Source organism: Phalacrocorax carbo, chromosome 9 (assembly GCF_963921805.1).
Source record: "Phalacrocorax carbo chromosome 9, bPhaCar2.1, whole genome shotgun sequence".
NCBI lineage: Eukaryota > Metazoa > Chordata > Aves > Suliformes > Phalacrocoracidae > Phalacrocorax > Phalacrocorax carbo.
The window spans coordinates 24384158-24404213 of record NC_087521.1 but is presented as its reverse complement, the minus strand read 5'-3'; the positions used below and the strand labels follow the sequence as shown (position 1 = coordinate 24404213).

Below are 20056 nucleotides of genomic sequence, written 5' to 3'. Positions count from 1 at the left end.
AAAGAAGTAATGTGAAGGGAGACAAAAAAACCCCATATAGTAGCAGGGAAGCCAGAACCAAGTCTGTATGCAGAGCTGACCATGAGAGATAAAGATGAGAAAATGAAGGCAAAGATTTTTACTGTCTCATTGGGAATTAAAGAACAAGAAGCAAGTGAGGTGCTGTTGCCAGGAATAATGCCTGAAACACTGGAATAGCTGATAAAGGTGTTTGATTAGAATCTTGACCCTGCAGACAGAATGAGACTCTGGAGATATATTGTATCTTTTACCCCACCCCAAGAAGCAGGGGCTGAGATAGACACCCGCCTTGCAGAGCTGCAAAACCTATAGCTCTGGAGATGTTAAATACACCCTAAATGGAGCCAAGATCATCTGTAGGACACAGGAGTCTTGCTTACAGAAAAGTATAAAAAGAGGAGATCTAGCCGTAAAGAAACACCTCCAGATACCAAGGGAACAGCTAGCTATCCCAGGAAAAGGTCAAACCAATACCGCACAGGAAGGCAGCGAGAGGGAGGAACATCCTACCAATAATGCAGGCAGCAGAGGCCAGGGTAGGAGCTCTGTAGCAAAACAAGAAAGGCTGAAAGAAAAATATCTGGCAAGGGCAAAGATGCAAGAGAGGTGGAGAAACAAAATGTTTTCCTCAATCCTGCAACTCCCTGGGGAGTTAAAAAATGGAATGTCTTTCAGATACCTGCAGTGTGGCTTCAGCAGCAGGAGGGACCTTGTGGGTCTGCAGACATGGTGGAGCATGGGCACCAGCCTTTGGGACCCACGTCTGCCCTTACATCAACAGCTCGGTGAGAGCCAGCTGGGTCATGAAGCCATGATGCCGTTGAAAGAAATAATAAGCAGCAATTCTAACCTGGAGAAATGTGACCACATTGTGGTGATGTACAATAAAACCACCTTGAGGTCAATGGGCAATGCAGGCTGTTGATAATAAATCGATGAAAAAAGAGGTGTTGTCGCTGAGTTTGTATCAGTTGACATTCGAGATCACCACCCAGGGCAGAGCACCGTGGCAGTGCATGGCCTTCCTCTGGTCACAGTACAAACCCTTGGTACCCTCCGCTTGTACAAGGAGACAGTCTCTGTGGGCCATGTCCAGGATTCGAACAGGACTAAAGGGCATTGGTCTGTTCCCTGCACCACGTCAGAAGAGGTAACATCGCTCAGAGAATCTGACCAAGACACTGTCTGCATTGTGGTCAGAGACCTTCTGACTGTATGTCCCTGTACATCGTGTATAAAGGGTAAAGGGCGGATAACATATTCTATCCTGACCTGGTAGCTTTGGGCACTCATTTTTGGATATGTCTGAATGCCTACACAAGGTACCAGGCAGGGATGAATCATGTCCAGAGCTTATATGTTCCTGTTGCAGAAAGTGCATGATATACTTTACAGTAGATCTTATGCTGCTAATTTATATAATCATCAGAAATTATTTCTTCAGCTTGTATTTCTAAGAGATGGCTAAATTTGTGGTTTGCCTACTGTGCCAAGAGCCTGGCATGTGGCCACATGCTTTCACACATCTCCTTGCAGACTATGGGGTCAAATTCTAAAACCAGTGGTGCCATCCCACAGCTGAAGCAATTCCGTCTGCATGAGCTCAAGTGCAATCACAGTGGGACCAACTGCCTTTTTGTTTGGCATCAGGATGTATAAATATCTGACACTTCCTATGCAGGTATCTATATCTTTCAAAGTAACTGACATGCTAGAGTTATCAATAAAAGAAAGATAACTTACACAATAATCATCACTTCCTGACAGCTGAAATCTCAGAGGAATCAGCACTGCCCTTCTTTTAATGAAAATGAGTAACAAATCTGAACCTATGTCAGCTGACCTGTGTTAAGGACTGCGTAGGAATTGCTGAGAAATAACATGAGAGATTTTAAGCTGGACGTTCTCTGCAATAGACATAATACAGCACAGATGACCTAGCTCTAAAACATGGCCTTGTTGAACATCTGCTTTTTTATTCCAATACATACTAGAAAAAGCATAAAACATACATTTAAACGTGTATTTCTTTTGTAAATACAATTTTTGAAGCACAACTTGAGATAAGACATCTGTGCAATAACTGTTGATAAAAATACAGCATTTAATTCTCTCTGAAAAATTACGCTTCACAATATTCTTCAATAGGGAATTGCAGATTTTTTGTGCCGGCAAGGTACAAGCAAGATCCAAGAAGACAATGCCTTGCAGAAAGTGCTTACACAGCACAAATCAGTTTCTTGTGTACTGAGGACAGTCACTTCATTCTGCTCTAAATAATATTTAAACTAGACTCTAAGGGAAAAAATAGAGAAGTTTGTTAAGCTGGATGCTGATGCTGATAGTGGTTGTTACTAGGTGCACTTGCCTCTCACAAGTCCCGGCCTCGTGCTCTGGCCAGCAGGATTTTGAAAGGTATGTGTGTCCCTTAAAAATGTAATCAACACCCCAGTGGAATCTTCAAAGGGCAGAAGTTCCTGGTTGATATCTGCTTCAGTCGAAACAGAAAAATTCTGGGCATCCTCTGGTTTAAAGTGGAGTGGAGGTAATAACCATAGGAGAGGGAGGACAGGGTTAAATACAGTGAAACCACCAGGATGCAAGACAGCAGTGGTAAGGATATGGGGGCTCTGCAGTGATGTGGCAATTCCCTTAGCCTCGGGCAGGAATATCTCTCACTGATTAGCGCTAATTAGCGAGGACCAGGCTTGAGCCTTTTTATCCTCCTCAGTCTTCCTTTGATGCAGACTGGTTATAGCAGGGCTCTGGTTCTAAAATTCGTGTTGAATGTCCTTCCTTCACCGGTCCATTTAAATAAATACAAGCAGCTCTCTAGGTCTGTTATGCACAATAAATCTATTTTGGTACCTCATGACTGATTTCTTTGGCTCCGTGAACGAGGTGAGAACACCAGTTTTATTTCTTTTTAGCACTGTAAAGGAAGTCTTGTGTAATTTTGTGAGTGCTGGAAAAAGTTTAGAAAAGAGTTAAGGAGGTGATTTTGATTCTGGATTCTGCACCTTTTATGGAGGGACCACAACTGATTACTGGTGAGAAAGTTCAGAAATTTCATGACCAGGAATTGGTAACAACCAGTATTGGGAAAAGGATTCAGTTGTCTGTCCTAGCACAGTGTAGTCAGTGAGATCAGTCAGTTGGAAGCTAATGCTGGACTAATTCCGGCTGGCAATAAGGTGCGTTGGCTTTTTAATAGGGGAAGCAATAGTTACTGAAAGAATTCATTTAGGGTTGTTGCCGACTTGTCCTAAAGTCAAGACTGGGTGGCTTTCTACAATTCAAATGGGAGCTGTGGGTTTGGTTGCTCGAAAGCCTGGGTGAGGTTCTGCTGCCTGCATTATGCAAGTGGCCTCTAGCCTTCAAACCAACTAATCCAAGCACTCCAGAGCAATGGGCCGATCTCTGGAAGTTGAAAGGGTTGAATTGCACGTACCTCAGAGACATGTGATTTGAATAGCAAAAGTCCCAAATGGCCACAAAATGAACCTCCTTGGGGAATCCAAACAGTTTCACCATATTTAACAGAAATACTAAGACCTCAAGCATACAGGAATGTGCCTGTGGTGACATACGGTGAAATCTGAGTGGTAGCCAGCAGCGTACAAATGCATGTCCGCTTCGTCAGGGAGCAGCAGACGCTTCTGCACAGGGAGCAGCAGACACTTCTGCACGGCACCACGCAATGCAAGTGGCTGGAGAAGCCAAAGCCAGGCCAAGCCTGGGCTGTGCCAGGCCAGCCTCGGGCCTCCCATCTTCTTTCCTGCACCAAAGTTCACCTGCTGAACTCTGCAAGGTGAGAGGAGCACTGCTGAAGTATGACCAACCTCTCGTGTGACCCATCAGGATTTTACTGCAGCTACGTTACTGTGCTCTTAGTTGCTGTGTCCCAGAAGGTGGTTTCTGGTCAGCCAAAGCCCCCCAGCTCTGAAGGTTTCTGTCGTGGTGGGTGCTGGCCAGCTGGGGAACGGTTTCAGGGTTTATACTCTCAAAGGCACACGAAGCCGGGGCTGATACAGAAGAGCAAGATGGTAACCACAGGCACTCAGGATTCAGGAGGTAAGCCTGAGCGCTGTGCATACGACTGAAGAAGCATTTGCTGGTTTAGTTCCTTTTATTGTGTTTAGTAAAGTGTCCTTTTTTTTTTTCTCTGGAATGCTGAGCCTTTTGGTTGGCAGAGTTTGGGCTTTTGGCACATTTAACTTCTTTTTTTTTCCTCTGCAGTTAGGAAAAGCTCTTTTTTTAACTGTGAACTTTTTTCCATGAAAAAAATGTCCAAATCCTAATAAAATCTGAAGGTGGCAGCAATGAAACAGGAGCAAGGCTATGGCTACAGCTTATAGGGCAGGTTTGCGTCGTATAATGAAGAGATCCCCAACCCTCCGCTAAGATGAGTTTGTAAGGTCTCACAACTCTGCAGTTTGGGTGTGGAAGGGTCCGTGGCTGAGCTGGTAAGCCCTGCCTTTCCAGCAGGACTGTCCAGCCCTGTGTTGGGAAGAGCAGTGCTTGCCCACCATGGCTGCCTACAGGCAGAAGCTGCCTGCGCAGAGCCCACAGGCACGCCCAGCCTCGTCAGTGTGTCTGAATGCCCTTCTGCAAACATGAGGAAGGTGTGTGTACAGGAGTGAGAGTATTTGCAGGTTTTGTCTGTGCAAAGTTGATGTTCACAGAGGCTTTTAGGCATGATGGTTTTATTGTGTTCGTATTTTATATCCTTCATAATATCAGCAGACCGCACCATGCTGAAACTGTAAATTGATTTGCATGGGTTGGTCATCTCAGAACAACGTCCAGCCTGCAGCAAACAGATATGCTGTACTTAGCTTCAGAGATAAGGTGTCTCTTGGTTTGTCAGAGTGGTAAAAGTATTATCACTAGTGTTACCTGTGGTCCAGAGCACCCCACCTCCCCTCCTGCTAGTCCCACGACTCCTTGGCCAACTTTCCCCACAGCTGAAGGGAAGTGTGGGAAAGTTCAGCAAAGTTCACCCACCACCACCGAGAACTGCCTGAGTAGCATGGCCACGATAGAGGGTGGTAAAGCAACAGCTGCCACCATGAGTGACCAGCACAGGGTCAACCACAGTGAAATCCACCCTGAAGAAAGTGTCTGTGAGGTTTCGTCCTGAAAAAGGGCACAGGTCAGTTCAATATCCCAGCGAGGTGCCACAGAGGACAGGGGATAGGAGGTCCAAGTGCCTCATGGAGGCTGTCTGAGATTCCCTTCCAGATTGCCCGATAAATTGCAGGTGTAGCAGCAACAACAGCCTTGGTGGGGTCGTTGCAGGGGGAGAATATCCATCAGCTGCCTAATGCTTGTGTCCTCAACCGCAGCAAGTCCAGAAGGCGCCCGAGCGCTCTGCTGCAGTGCTAGCTGACCTGACTTCCCCCAATTAGTTGCGTGATGGTCGGTGGGACAGGAGGCTGAGGGGGTAAGCAGGTCTTCCTGGACAGCACGGTGGGGGATGATTAGGCAGGGACTGGCAGTGTGCTCCTGCTGCTGCTACTGCTACCGTACGGTGCTTCACAGAGGGGATGCAGAGGCGTAGCAGGCGAAGCAGCAGGAGAGTAGGATGCCACATGGCGAGGAGGAGGAGAGAGAGAAAGAGGTGGAGGAGTAGGCAGAAGGGGAGATTCAGTTTAACATGGCATGCCAGGCCTCCACTGCTGCTTCCCTCCCTCAGGCCTGCTCTATCATGAATTTAATTTTGCGCATGGGGTGAGGGGGATTTTGTTGGCATTGTTTTATATCTTATTCGATGTGCTCCTTTGCATGGCAAACGCTGGTACTGTGCTCATCGCTGTGCATACAGGCAAACGTGGCCTTGGGTGTACTTTAGTCTAAGGCCTTGATTCTGCAAATACATGAATAATCTAAAAAGCAAGAGGACTTAGTAATATACTTAAAATGACACCTGCTTTTGTCTTCATCTCTTTCCTTCCCCTTCCCAATATACTTTTCCTCCTGGATAGCTATATTGAGCTCAGTATCTCAATTAAAATTTGATACAGAAAAGACAGTGATTTAAAAAAAAAATCTCAATTTAGAGGCTGACCTCACCTATATATTCAGTAAAACAAATAAAATCCACTTGTGCCCTGTCCCAACTAAAATTCAATGTAAGACACCTTCTCTAGCAGGAAAGCCTCAGGAAGGGTCAGGTTTTGAATGGTGGTTGATACGCAAGGGCATTGCCATTTGGAAAGATTTGTCTTAACCTGACTCAGAGGAATGTAGGTACGTGTTTCGATATGTTTTTTGCTTTGCTTATGGGCATTAACTTGATCTCTTTAAAAAATTATATTTGGGAAAGCATCTATTGGATTTTTGAGCTATTTAGTGGAAGGCAGTGCAATTACCTGTAATTCTGAAGGAGGATCAGAAAAATCACAATAGCTAGAATGAGCATATATATAAAAATACATATATATACACAGATGCATATGTTTAAAAAATAGATTTCAAAAAGCATTCTTGGGCTTTGGTGTGGAGGCTCCGCGCAGCAGCAGACAGCTCCCTCTTGTCAGTAGCTGCAACATCATTACACAAAAATACAGAGACAAAAATTCAAATGTAGCCCCTCAACTTCGTGACCACAAGTGGATTCTATTTTGGTCCTTGCTTTTGAGGCTGCTTTTGATGAAGGGATCACAGTTTTTCAGCTCCCTGTCTTTACATGTTGCTGTTGACCTCTACCTGCTTCTAGCTTTTAGAACTTTGTTTCCATTTCCATTTCTTTAGTGTGAAGGTTGGGGATGGGAATCTGTATTTTAAAACCTTGGTGCCAACTGCTGTGTGCTGTTGTATTGTGGCTGACTTTTACCTCCCTTACATTTCCTCTTGTGTTATTAGATCTGAATTGTCCGAAGTATCTGCTGAACTATGGCCTCTGGACCCGCATATCCTGGTGACCTGGGACATAAACCATGGTGTGGCAAATCCTGTCTTGATCAAATTGGCAACAGAACCTCAAAAATTATCTGGGCACCTAATGACCACTGATTTTGGTAGCAGGCAAGCCCCAAGCTGAGAATCTGTGTGTTAGTTTTCCTGCGGCTCAGTGTGTCCCCTTCAAAATCAGAGTCTTTCCTAGGCTGCCTTTTTCTTCCCTCCCCTCTCAGCAGACTGTGGCTTTTGGATATCCCTGTGCTGTTGTGGCATGATCCCCAGATAATGTTTCCTGTGGGCTGTCCTCTTGTATTTCACGTTAGCTTCAGGCAGCCTGGGACACAGCATGGGCCGTGGGGAAGCCAGCAAGGGAGTGAGACCCTGCAGTCACTGGGCATCTGCAAATTCAAGGGTGTGCAGGGACAGGCACAAGCCTCAAGTACTATCAACATATGACACGGGAGGAACTTGCTCAAACTGGCCCTCCTCTTGTACAGCTCAGTAGCCTAATACTGAGTGATAACATTTTAATATTGCTATTGTTGAAAATGGGAGGTAGTGATGCTATTGGGAAATGGATTTTTAGCAGCTGAGAGAACTGGCTTTTAGCCTTTGTAATCTTGCATTTTTGCTTCTGTCCCACAGCTTGGCTGGGTAACCTTTCAAGGTTATGGGAACACCTTTTATGCCTCCTTTTCCTCGTCACTAGAAGTATCCCAGTCATTACCCCCCTTTATGAATCACCTGGAGATGCAAGTAAGACATAAATGCAAAAATAATATTATTGGTATTGTATTATTATTTTTCCCAGGGAAATCGCTGTTTTCTACAAAGCAGAGCACATGATTTCTTGTTTATTGTGTAATAATAGCCTTGTGTTGTGATGGTAAGTAGGACACAGATACAGCTTTTCAGTGATGTACAGTACTCTTTCTTATCTTTAATTAAATGCTATTCCCTTGTATTGGAACATATTCTGTGATTACACATGTTTACAGTCTCTAAGTAACTTACCATCAAATACACTAATGAAAATCAGTGCCCCGAAGCGACTTGTGCCTTTTGTCCTGTACCATCGCACACCTCTCTTTTTTTCTTTTTATTACTTCCAGTTTCCATTTTAGAAATTAAAGGGTGGAATTATACACTTTCATATGAATTTCCTCCGACCATCTCTGGTTTTGATCTAGGGACATGTACCTATCTAGCTCTCTGCCCTTCCCCAGAACAGTAACCCCTGGGGATACCATAGAGCATAGAGATGATACAATTTAATAAAGTCACAATAAAACATCCAAGGCCTTTCATACTTTTTCACTTTCTTTAACTCAATTTATTTTTCATTTCATGGACAGAGATTTAGTCCTGGTATTAGTTTATGATTTTGCTGAAAGAATTACCGAACACATACAAAAAGGAAATATTATTTTTATTATTTATTTTGTGCCATGTATACCATAGGAAAAGAAAAAAGAGTTGAAATCACTTCAGTACCGCTGTGTTTTTCATTACAAAGTTATTACATATAGAAATTACTCCAAATTATCTGAAATGAATGGAAATTATGAGGTTTAAATTCCCCAGGTTACTGCAAGCACAGCACTGGAAATTTATTTTGTCATCTTGCTGAACATAATTGCTACAACAAAATTTCTTCCATTTTACAACCGCAGCATAACTTATTTATACCAGTGTTGTTGTAATTTTACATCAATAAGTTGCATGGGAAGGAGTACACAGGTGGTAATTGAAAACAATAATTTGTAGTGGGGTCCAGGTGGAACAGTTGGCTCAGAAAAGACTTCATTTGCTGCTCTGTAAATGCTTTGCATCTCTGTGGCCTTTGACTAGGGTGCTATCAAACCTCTGGTCCACCCAGCGCCGAGGTGGCCTGATCACCCTAAATTACGTTCCGAAGTGTCAGCGGAGGTGAGAGGAACAACTGAAGCAGCGCTGTGGCAACGACCTGCAGCTCACTCACAGAAGCAAAAGCGAGGCGCCTGGGGAGAAGGCGAAATCAAAACTGGGAAAGTGGCAAGCACACTCCTGGAGCCAGAAGCAGCATCCTTGACAGAGCCGAGGTGGAAGGAAGCACAATCCAGGTCTGGGGCGCGTCTGCGTACGCGCACAGCCGTGTGCTCTCGGCCTGATACGGTCAGTACCGGTGGTTGCCCCGGCTTTCCGGCTCACTGTCTTCAATGAGCGTGGCGGTACACTGTCATTTGTTTGTCGAAGGGAATGCTGTTATTTGATCATTTTCAATTAAGATGTGAGTAGTTGCCTGAGACATGAGCAATGACGTTCACATTCATACTTTGCTCCTCTCTTTATGAACAGGAATGTGTAATTTGGGTGCAATACACAAGCACTCCCAGGCCAGGCATCCGCACTTCTCCAATCCATAATTGTCAACAGGAATAATGAAACTGCAGAGGCTGGTACTGAATCCAGAAACTGATGAATTTCCCCGTTTGAGTTCCATTGCCGAAGTAAAAATAATAAAAATAATAATAATAACAATGCTAATAGGTTACTATGGATATACCCTATTTAAATAAAGTAGGAAGAACAGAGAGGAACGAAGAACAAGAATGAATGAGGTGCTGTTCTCTTCTGATGTTCAGATTTGGATTTTCATGACTCACAAGAGACAGGCTGGAATGTTTCTGTCATGAGTTCGAGCTGAAGATTTCATTGCTACGTTCAGAACTTAGAGGTTTTTGTTGTTTTAAGCAATCCAAAGATTTCAAATCCTCTTAAAATCGTCTGAGAAAGGAAAGGGCAGAAATTGGTTGAAACTTGCACTTGAAAGCAGTGGAGAGCTGTACGGATCCCAAATTTCAGGTTGTATGAGTTCTAAGGAGCACCTACGGAGGGGGGTTCTTTGCCCCCTCCACATGCAAACTGAGTTGCACATGAAACCTGAGAGAGAGACAATGTTATGCGTTTCTATAATGGAACAAGTTTTAAAATATCCCTCAATTTCTAGGAGTTTTTCAGGGATTTTTTTTTTTTACAGCAAAACTAGTGCTGGTTCACAGAACTCAGCTTATTGCTCCAAGCAATGATGGCATTTGTTTTCCAAAGACACAAACAATCCTTGGATTGAATTCGTTAGGGAATGTGTGCCAGCTTTTTTTAAAAAAGCCTCCCCAGCAACAGAGGATTTTGCCCATCCTCCTGCAAATTTTTATTTTTTTTTGGTAAATAACAATCCTAACCCAGGTGTGATGGGGATGCCCGAGTGGCATCCTTAGTGGGACGGAGCATATATAGCAGATGGGATGCTTGACTCCTACTTACTTTGGATGCTTGTAAAGCGTGTACCCCTCTACCTTTGCCTGTCAGCATGCGCACGCAGAAGCAGACGGTCGGCTGCAGGATGAGAGAGGGTGCTGGAAAGAATTGTTGCTGACTTTCAGAGAGACCCTCAAGTTACAAATGTAGAGGCAGGTCTTGCACTCACTGCAGGGTCGTGCAAGTGATTTCAGTGGGAACACAACTGAAACTCTCCTGTCAGAAAGGCTGAAGCTTAAACAAACCAAATTCTGCCTTTAGAAATGCACTTTCAAACTGGAGAAGGAAAGCAGGGTCCAATCATGCATTTTATCTGCATTAAAAGTCTGATTTAAAAAAAAAATCAGTGTTTTTCTTCTGCTCTTGCTTGCTGGTTCAGTGATTTTGGGGTGGGGGCAGAGGGAGAGGTAATGTTTTGATTTTGATTATTTTCATTGAAAAAAAGGTGTGGGAGAAAACTGGGCCCCAGCTTTTGGACTGTTATTGAGTACATTTAACACTTCGAAGGAGTTGGAAAACCAAGGGACTCTGCAGGGGGAAAAAAAAACCAACCCACACACAAAAACCCCCAACAAACCCTACAGACCATTGACTAAGCAGAGGATTCCAGGAAAGGTTTAGAATGTAGATGTTGGGGAAATCTCATTTTCTAAATTCACTCCTGGAAATATCAGCAAGTGACAGCCACCAAAAATAAGGGGACACCAAATGTCTTGAAAACACAGCAAAATCTGCGTTTCTTTTGCCGCTCTCCAAAAAGTCTTGGGAATGGGGCAGGGGATAATACATTATCCTCTTAAGCCTTCATTTCACTGCACCCTCAAATATACCAGTGTCATGGAAAAGAAAATCAAGTGAATAAATGTTGCAATTTATATATATTTGAATAGATAACAAGAACAATTTTACTGTTTGCCATAAATGAAAAACCCCACCAAATCATTCCTCTGATTGAGGTTCTGAAGCTCTGTTTATGGCTGCAAAGTGATTTGATAAAAAAAAATTTACACATTTTGAGTTATTATATCACCCAGAAATTTGATGCCACTTAACTATGTAATTTTCAGAAATGATATAAAACCACTGCAGAAAAATATTCAGGGAAGCCCAAAAGACCTCTTTTTATCTTTTTTTATGGGTCTAAAATGAGAACTCACAGAGATCCTTGCACTGTATGTGAAGGCTGAACTGCCACCTCGGGAGCTTTATTAATATGTATGTAAATATGATCTGGTTAGATCCTGTGTTTCTGTGTCTTTTCACAAGGTGGAGCGGCTAACTAAGCTGATCAGATCAACGCCCTGTGTTTATTCCTTTTTTTTTTTCCTTCCCAAGCAGCAACATTTAAAGATTCAAAGAGAATGAGGACAGCAGTCTCATTTATGTCAAGATTGTCTCAAACCTCCTTCCTTCCTTCCTTCCTTCCTTCCCTCTCTTCTCTGCCCCCCCCCCAACTCCCAGATCTGTATCAAAAACAATTTACTTCTAACTTAGCGTGAGCTTTCTCAGTAAAGACTGGGAAGAAACTAAAATCACATCACACAGAATCTGCAGCTCCAATTTTTCTTCCACTGAAAAGTTATTTGAGCAAATGGGGAGAAAGTGGAAATGCATTCGAAATGTGTCCAAGTGACACATCAAGCTTATCCTTCGTGAGGATATTGGGACTTCCTCTTTACACCGAAGCCACTGTTATTTATGTATCTATATCCGTGCCAAATTTTAGCTAAAGACATTGCACGATTTAAGAAAAAAAAAAAAAAGAAAGAAAAAAAAGAAAAAAAAGAAAAAGGAAAGAAAGAGAAACCCAGAAGCTGAACACGTGTGTGTGGAGAGTTCTTGACTCAGCATGCCTTGTTGTATATAGAGTAAAATGGAATATTTAACACCATATTAGCTTGTTTTGCCCTATGATAAGGATGGTGTTTCTAGATGAGAACTCCTCAAATCCGTGGTTTATGATGAAGACAGAAAAGATTATTACCTTACTACAAGATATTTTGTGCCTGAGAGTGCTTTCCCCCCCTTCCCTAATTTGAAACAGGAGACTATAGCACCTTCAAGGCTAGCGAAAATCTTGTTCTCTTGCAGGTTATTCTCCCGTTTTGCCCAATTTTATTTTCTTTCTTTGGGGGATTTTTTCGCTGCTGTTTTTGGGGGTTCTTTTGCTGTTACGGGGAGCGGCGGCTCCGGGTTTGCCGGCCGGTGGCGGGGGCCGGCGCCGTGCCGTAGCCCCCAGGCCGGCGGGGCGGGGGCCGGGGGGCACAGGGCCCCCTTCCCCGGCTGCGGGCGCCCAGCCCGGGGCAGAGCGGGGCGACGGCGGGGGTCGCCGCCCGGGCAGCCCCCGGGGACCCCGGCCCCCCTTGCGGGGCTGCCGCCGCCGGGGGGGCCGGGACAGAGGCGCGGGGCCAGCTGCAGATGGAGGCGGGTCGGGGGATAGGTCAAGGTTAGAGAGAGCCCGCTATTGATCTGGCTTTGAACGCGAGACAGGGAGAGCAGAGAGACTAAAGGGGGAGCTGTGAGACAAGACATTAACAGCTTTCAGTGCTAATGATCACAAGTGCCAGACAGGGGAGGAAAGAGGAGACTGAGACATCACTTTGGAATTTTTATTTTTTTTTCCCCCTATTGGGATGTATTTTCGGAGGAGGAGGAGGCGGGCTGGGGGCTCGCCCCCCGCAGCACCGGCGAGGCGGTGTGGGCGGGAGGGGGCTCCGGCGGCCCCAGGCCCCGCCTGGTCAATCATTGCCGGCCCTTATCTCCCGCTCTCGGTGCCCACTGGAAGACACTGGTTAATCAACAGATGATGCCCAGTAACTTCCCGATAAGCTGCGCTCCGAAGGGGTGCAGCTTCCTGCAGCTCGCTGAGGAACGGCCGCAGCCGCTGCACGCCGGACTTTGCACCCCCGAGGGTGGCAAGCGGCAGCCCCACAACCCCCCCGCCCCCCCCCCGTGACGGCGGCCCCGCGGAGCGGCCCCGGGCCGGGCCGGGCCGGGCCGCGCCGTGCACGGCGGGCACGGCCACACAAAGCCTCTCGGCCTCGCCACCCGCGAGGGACGGCGTGATGCTGGGAGGGAGGGGTGCGAGGGCAGCCTCCATCCCGCCGACCCGCCGGGCCCCTTCCCCGCGGGTGGGGAGGCCAGCGGAGAGGAGCCCCTTCCCTCAGGAGCCGCGTCCCGCCCCCCTGGGGCCGCCCAGCCCGGGAGGACCCCGCGGGGCCCGGGGGCCGCGGCTCCCGTCCCTCCCCTGCCCGGCGGCGCAGCCCCCGGCCTCACCGCCCTTTGCGGGACCCTGCGAAACACGCCAAAGCACGCACGGCCAAGAGCCTAAACGGCTTAAGCGCCGTTAAATGTCTTTTACGTGTTTGCCGTGTGTTAAGAGAGGCGGAGGGCAGAGCCGGGGCGGAGGAGGGCACCGCGAGGCTGGCCCGGCGCCCACCGCCCGGCCCGGGAGCTGGCGGCGCCCGGCGCCCCTCGCCGTGCCGTCGGGGCGGGCTCCGGGGGGCCGGGGGCTGGCAGCGCCCGGGTGCGGGCGGTGAGCGGGCGGGCGGGCGGCTGCGGGGAGGAAAAGGCAGATTTGGTGGAGGAGGCGAGAGCGTTGCTGTTTAGCCAAATTCTACTCAAAGCTGATTAAGGGCACCGAGATGAATTCTGGTCCCCCCTCGAGGCTCTCATGCGATTTAATACAAAGGAAAAAAAATCATTTAACGTGGAAAGTAAATGACACGGCTGCAGAGCGGCTCTCCTAGCGTGCTCCGGGCGCAGCCTGGGTTTCTTGGGTTTCTGCTCCATCTGCCTTCAAGCCCCCAGCCCTCCCCCTCTCCCCACTCCCCTCGCCCTGTCCAGACCTGGTGCTGAAAAGCTGTTGGCACCGAACAATTTCCTTGTCGGGGGGGGGGGGGAGGGGGGGGGAAATAATGGCAGGAGATGGGCTGGGGGAGCGGAGGTAGAGGGGAAAAAGTTGGTTTCCAAGAATCTTCCAAGTCAGAAGCACACGCAGTTGTGGGCATTTACCTGCGTGTGAAATAGGAGGAAAAGTGCACGGAGATGCGGTCCCTGGGAACTCGGCGTCTCTCGAATCGTGGCTGAGACTTAATTCCTCCAAGGAAAAATCCTCTCTGCCAGGATTTTAAGGGAAGGGGGAGGGTGGGAGAAGAAGGTCGGAGCGCGTGTGCGGATCGGAGCGTGTGCGCGCGTGTCCCGCTACCACCGCACTTCGGGTAGGGAGAGAGGAGGGAGGGAGGGAAAAAAAACAACCCTCTCCCCAGCCCACACGGGTATTTGTGGTGTTGTAAAACTGTTCGAAAGAAACGCAGGGGGACCGCGCTCGCCGCCGGGAGCTGCGGCGGCGCCGGGAGGGACGAGCCCGCTGGAGCCGCCGCTGCCGGGCACGGCGGGACGGCGGAGCGCGACCCCGCGCCCAGCCCGGGCCGGCCGCCGCGATGAGTAACGGCGAGGCGGCGGCGGCGGGCAGCGAGCCGCAGCCCCCCGCCCCCGCCGCCCCCGGCCGCCGCCGCCGGCCCCGGCCGAGCCGCCCCCGCCGCCGGGAAGTTTGGCCGCGCGTGAGGATGCGGATTTATTCCTCCCTCCCCCCCCCCCCAACAACCCCCCCACCCCGCCGCCTTCCCTCCGGTGCCGGCGCTCGGCGCCGCCGGGGAGGCAGCGCCGCACAAAGCCCCGAGCGGCTGCCAGCCCTGCATGTGCTCCAGCTTGTGCGCGAGCGTGGCTGTGCCCGTGCGGGTGTGTGTGCGCCGTGCGGGTGTGTGCGGTGTGTGCGAGTGGCGGTTCTTGTTCTCTTGCAGGGTACAATGTTAAAAAGCCACCGCTAGTCGCCCCCAGTGCTCCTACTCTCTGGGTCTTTTTGTCTCTAGTGCAGATTAAACGTCACGTCCGCACTTGAACTTGAATTTTATCCCATTGTACAGAGGCAGCCCCAGCCATAGAGAGACAGAGCGCTCCCAGAGAACCAGGACTCCGCCATCTTCACATTGCAATATATAATAGTAATAGCCAGCACCAGCCCAGCTGCACTGGGGGCTTCCTTCCTTCCAGTCCCAGTGCCAGGCGAGGGGGGAAGAGTGCAAAGTGGTGCAGGAGCACTGGCAATCCAAAAGCACCAGGGCAAAGCAGTGCCACTTGAACTGGGAAAGAGGAGACACAGTTTTGGCTACCCCTTTTCAAAAAAATTCTCTCTCTATATCTACCCAGCAAGGGTCAATCTCCGAAAAACATTTTTTTTTTTTTTGGCATTTTTTTTTCTGTGTGTGGGCAATCCCAATTCTAGTACTTTTTTTGATATTCTTGCTTTTTTTTCTTTTTTTTTTAAATTAATTTTTTTTTTTTAACCCTCCTGGTGGAAAAGCGCACTTGCCAATTTGCCAAGCACTCTGGAAAGAGGGAAAGAGAAAAGTGTCACTGGCGGTGCATATCCTCCTAAGTTCAAGAAGAGATCTGGAAGTCCAAGTGGCAGAACCAGTGGAGAAAAGACAGAGTGTGTGAGAGAGAAAAAAAAAAGCGAGAAAGAGCTTTTCCTGATGATGATGATGATGATGATTTTTAATTGAGAGGGGATCCCATCCAGAGCACCACAGCAGCAACAAAAAGGAGCCTTTTTTTTCTTTCTTTTTTTTCTTTCTTTTTTTTTTTTTTTAAGAAGAACAATTCGATAAAGAAGAAGAAAGAAAGAGGAAAAAAAAAGAGGAGGAGGATCGTCCCCCCTGCACATCCCCCCAGACCAGTGCAGCTCTCCAGGCGATGCCAGTGTAAATGCCAGGGCAATGTCCCGTCGCAAGCAGGGAAACCCGCAGCACTTGTCACAAAGAGAGATTATCACACGTAAGTTTGAACTTGGAACCAGACCGAGCCGAAATCGAGGAGCAAAATTAGGGAAGGGGAGGAAGCGGCTCGGGGCGGGGGGGGGGGGGGGGGGAGAGACTCCAGGAGCAACCAAAGCTGGTAAATGACTTCAGAGAGAGGGAGAGGAGAAGGGAATTAAAGAGGGGAGGGGGGTGTGTGGCTAGGGGGGATGGGCTGGGGGTGGAGGGGGGGAGAAGCCCGAAGTTTGCTGTGCGTTTTTGCAGCGGTGCGGAGGTGAGGCGGGCAGGCAGGCGGCGTGGAGCGGGGAAGGCGCTGCCGGCGGGGAGAGCGCGGCGTGGCGTGGGGCGGCGCGGGTCTCCCCCGTGGGAGCGGGTGCGTGTGCGGGGGGCGGCGGAGAGGGGGGCGCCGGGCCGGGCCGGCCCACCCCTGCGGGGCTCCGCCGCTCGCCCCCGGCCGCGCTCCTCCTGTCCCGTTCCGGGGGCAGCCCGGAGCGGTGGGAAAAGTTGGCCGAGCGCCGTGTCTCGGCGTGACAGCCGGGCCGGGGACACACACACCCCGGGTCACGGTGGGCTGCGAGGGGGGGAAGGGGACACTTAACGGGAAGCCCAGGGAGGCGGTGGGCCGGACGGGGCAGCGCGGGCCGGGGGCGGCGGGCGCCGAGCCTCCCGGCGCGGGGGCGCGGGGGCGCGGGGGCGCGGGGGCGCGGGGGCGCGGGGGCGCGGGGGCGCGGGGGCGCGGGGGCGCGGGGGCGCGGGGGCGCGGGGGCGCGGGGGCGCGGGGGCGCGGGGGCGCGGGGGCGCGGGGGCAGGTAGATGGGCAGACTGCGCCCTGCCCGCCCCAGGTGCATCGCCGGCGGGGGGAGATGACTCCTCCACAGCGGGGAGGGAAGGCAGGATCGGGGCGGCAGGGGCTAGAGGCAGGGCAGGGGCTGCGGAGGGGCCGGGGGCGGGCGGCGGTGTCTGTCGGTAGCGGAGGGAGCCGAGGCGGGGGACGGGGCTGGAGGGCACGAAATGCGGGCCGGGCAGCGGCACCGATCCGGGCGCCGGGGCAGGAGCAGAGGCTGCACTTTGCCGAAGCTCCCATTGTGAAATAAAAACACACACGTAACAACGTAACACCCCCCCCCCCCAAAAAAAAAAAAAAGGGAAGGAAAAGATAAATCGGGGGGAGGGAAGGAGGCACCCCCCACACTCCCCCTCGGCTCCAGCATCCCCCCTCCTCCCCGTTCCCACCCCCAGAGCCCCGGGAGAGGGGCGAGCGCCTGCAGGCACAGTCGGGGGCAGGTCCCCGCGCCCGGCGCCCCGCTCCCCGGCTCCACCGCTCCCGTCCCCACGGGGCTTGTGCCGCGGCGGGTTCGGGGGTGGGGGGCACCCCCGGGCGCGCGGCCCTCCCACCCAGCGCTCCCCGCTGCTCCCCCTCCACCCCCGGGCACGGGGACGGGGGGGTCAAGGGGGTCCCCATTTCCTCCTGTAGCTTCGGACCCGTTGGGGGGGGGGTTTGGTAGAAAATGCCCGGTGTGTCGTGGGGAGGCTTGGGGGGGCGTGGGCCGGGATGGGGTCCCGCACCCCGCCGGGAAGGCCGGCCGGCCACCCCCCCCTCCCGAGACGAGTCCGCAAGTTGCCGTGCTGCGGGGGGCGGCGGCGCGCACGGAGCCAGCCCGGGGCTGAGTCTGAGCCGCGGCGGATCCGAATATTTATGTTGAGATTTTAAAGAATTTAAATAAATAAATAAAATATTCCGCCGGCTTCTCTCCCCTCCCCTGAAAGCCAAGAATAGGAGCCATCTGCCAGGAGCATTTGGTGCTTGCGAGCTCCTCTCTTTCTTTGTTACCGGTGATAAATTTCTGTTTGTAAGATTTCCATGGGAATCAAGATATATATGTGTATATAATTTTCCCACCGCCTGCGAGTTTTTTTTTTCTTTTCGTAGTGGAGGGTTGTGGGGGGACGGTTTGGCTCCCGAAATTTCAATTTCTTTCGCTCTGTTTTTCCTTTTTTTTTTTTTTGGTGTGCGCCTTTATTTTTTAACCCATTCCTCCCTCCCCCCCCCCCCCCCCCCCCATCAGCTGGCGGAACACAAATGAAGATGCATCTGGTATTCAGCTCTTTCTGGGGGTTTGTTTTTAATTCATTGTTATTTTGGAATCAGATTTACATCACCATAAAAGGCGGATTCCCCCCCTCCTCAACTCCCTCCCCTTCGTTAATTGCATTTTTGTTTTTAACCATCCGGTCTGGAAAATGCGTTTCCCTTTTTTGCTCGTGGCTTCTTAATTTTTTTCCCCTTTATGTTTTTTATTTATTTTTGAGAAAAAGCACCGACTACCTAACCCCTCTAAATCGCCTTGTGCAATTTCTCCCACTTGTTTTCTCTCTCAGTTGCGAGGAGATGTGGGGTGTTGAAAGGGGGTGTGCGGAAAATCTGGTTTGTTGCTCACGTCTGAATTTGTTTAAGGGGGTGAAACATTTCTTTTCTCGCTGCTGTTCCTGCTGGGGGGGAGGTGGGGTGGAGAAGAGAGCCAGGTAGGTTTGTTCTTCCAATTTGATCTCCTTTTCTGATCGCTTTACTTGAAAGTAAATAAAGAGGCAGGAGAACATTAAAAGGTGCCGAGGAGCTGCGGGTACAATGGGTTTAGCGGGGATGCTGGGGAGGAATGGAGAGCAGAGCGGTACGCAGCTTCCCTCCCTCCCCTCTCGTATTTATCTATCTCTCCATCCTGAGGAAGCTGGCGGAGAAATGAGGCTGCATACAGAACAGTGGCATTAAAAAATGAAGGTATCCAGGGGAGGAGGGGGCGGGAGCGGGGGGCTGGGGCTGGGCCGGGGGGCAGGAAGCGCAGGCATTTCGGCGCACAGGCGCTGAGCCCCAGCTGCAGCCTGGCAGGAGGGGGGTTCCGCAATCCCCGCACTCCACGGGAAGGTGTCATTCGTGGGGGAAAAGCAGCCAGGGACACGGTCCTCTGCAAGGGGGAGTTTGGAAAGTAGTGGGCAACGGGATGGGAAACCAAAACACAACAAAATAAAGCCGACCCCAAGCCAAGTCCCCAAAGCCGGGAAGAATTGATACCGTTTTCTGAAATCTTGCATTTATGTCGTGTTTAGCGTGGGCTTTTTTACCCCCTCTCTCTTTCCCGTTTTGGCATCTGTCAGGAGAGTTGCATTTCAGGATGGATTGGAGGTGTGTGCCGGGCAAGGAAAGAGAGACTGGGATATGGGGGGGTGGGGGGAGAAGGGTTTTCTGACGCTGCTCAGCTGGAGTTTATTTGGTTTCATGCTCTTGGTGTTCAGAGAAGCGTTTAGATCCTGAGTGTAAGACAAACAAACACAAAAAGCAGAGAGGGTGCAATGTAGTTGTGCTCCCGAGTTGCAGCGTCTCATTAGCACAGTGGTTTTTAACACTGCAAAACGGAGTGGCCCGTGTGTCCTTGCCAGGGTCACCCAGGCAGCCTTGTAATGGATGCGTGTGCAGGGCAGAAAGAGGGGAAACACATGGAGGGAAAAGAGCAGCTCTGGACCTTTCTTCAGTGGTGGGGGACAGACCAAACTTGGTAGCTGAGCTCGCTTAAATGGGTGGACAAAGCAAAAGAGGCGATTATGTAGAGAAGAGGAGGCTGAGCTCTTGAGCTGCTCTGTGCAAAGAAACGTTGTTTTGGTTTGATTCAAACTGCTGATTTTCCAGCTTAAGGTCTTCTTTTCTTTTTTTAACTTGAGAAATCTGTTTTCAAACTAGCCCTGCATTTTGCGTTTGAAGGAAATGTGAAAAGCGAGAGCATGTGAAAAGCTCGCTGGTAGCAGTTTTGCAGAAGGCGGCAAAGCAAGAGCATTTCTGTAGAGCAGCAGCAAAGATTGGGAGGAAAAAGCACAGAAAACCCTACAATTCCAGGTAGAGAGCCAGGTTTCCCAAGGAGGCTCTTCAGTACCTGGTCAACAGGTTCCTAGGAAGAGTAATAATTTCCCTTATCACTTTGTATTTGTATGTAGTAATTAAAAATTAAAAAAAACACCCTATGATTTTTTGC

The 20056-nt window shown here is 49.9% G+C and overlaps 1 protein-coding gene across 4 annotated transcripts in view; it reads left to right on the top strand.

Annotated features, from left to right (window-relative positions):
* The first annotated feature begins 15110 nt into the window (after positions 1–15110).
* BCL11B (BCL11 transcription factor B) overlaps positions 15111–20056 on the top strand; it is a 95977-nt gene continuing 91031 nt past the window's right edge. For all 4 annotated transcript variants that reach the window (XM_064460733.1, XM_064460731.1, XM_064460732.1 and 1 more), the window contains exon 1: positions 15111–16056. In XM_064460733.1, the coding sequence (XP_064316803.1) occupies positions 15999–16056 (58 nt within the window). In that variant the 5' untranslated portion in view covers positions 15111–15998. The remainder of the gene's footprint in view (positions 16057–20056) is intronic.